At 46.7% G+C, this 488-nt stretch overlaps 1 protein-coding gene across 1 annotated transcript in view; it reads left to right on the top strand.

Annotated features, from left to right (window-relative positions):
• Positions 1 to 164: 164 nt before the first annotated feature.
• The window catches only part of LOC103523658 (regulator of nonsense transcripts 1-like), a 10,350-nt gene continuing 10,026 nt past the window's right edge, over positions 165 to 488 (top strand). Inside the window, exon 1 of the mRNA XM_017449282.2 lies at positions 165 to 425. Coding sequence (XP_017304771.2) covers positions 314 to 425 — 112 coding nt within the window. The 5' untranslated portion in view covers positions 165 to 313. The remainder of the gene's footprint in view (positions 426 to 488) is intronic.

Here is a 488-nt window from a genome sequence, read left to right as displayed (position 1 = left end):
ATTTTCGACCTTTTAAAGTTACTTTTTCGGAGTTTTGACCTCAGATTTGGATTTTTCACAACTTTTTACGTAGGAATCCACCTTTTATTAATAATATTTTCCCAATTGCAACTCCTCCATTTCAAGTCCTGTCCCAGCAGGATAACCATATCCTCCCGTCTGTTTTCAGCAACCCCTCTGGAACAACCTGCTGAACTTCTACAAGGAGCAGAAGGTCCTCGTTGAGGGTCCCCTGAACAATCTGAAAGAGTCCCTCATCCTCTTCTCCAAGCCGAAGCAGTTGCTGAACGCCAACAACCCGGGCTCCCATTTCATGTCCACTTCTGTGTTTGACGCGAGAGAGGCCCTGATCCCCGGCAGTGTGTACGATCGAACGGGCGGGTCCAATATCACCAATACGCCCCACTATTACCCGTCTAGACCTGGTGAGTTTTTTTTTTTTTTTTTTTTTCATTTCCCTTTCTGTGGTTGGAGCGGGAGAGGCCCTG

Source organism: Diaphorina citri, unplaced genomic scaffold (assembly GCF_000475195.1).
Source record: "Diaphorina citri unplaced genomic scaffold, Diaci psyllid genome assembly version 1.1 scaffold31829, whole genome shotgun sequence".
In the NCBI taxonomy this organism is placed as follows: Eukaryota; Metazoa; Arthropoda; class Insecta; order Hemiptera; family Psyllidae; genus Diaphorina; species Diaphorina citri.
This window is presented reverse-complemented; position numbering and strand designations above follow the sequence as displayed.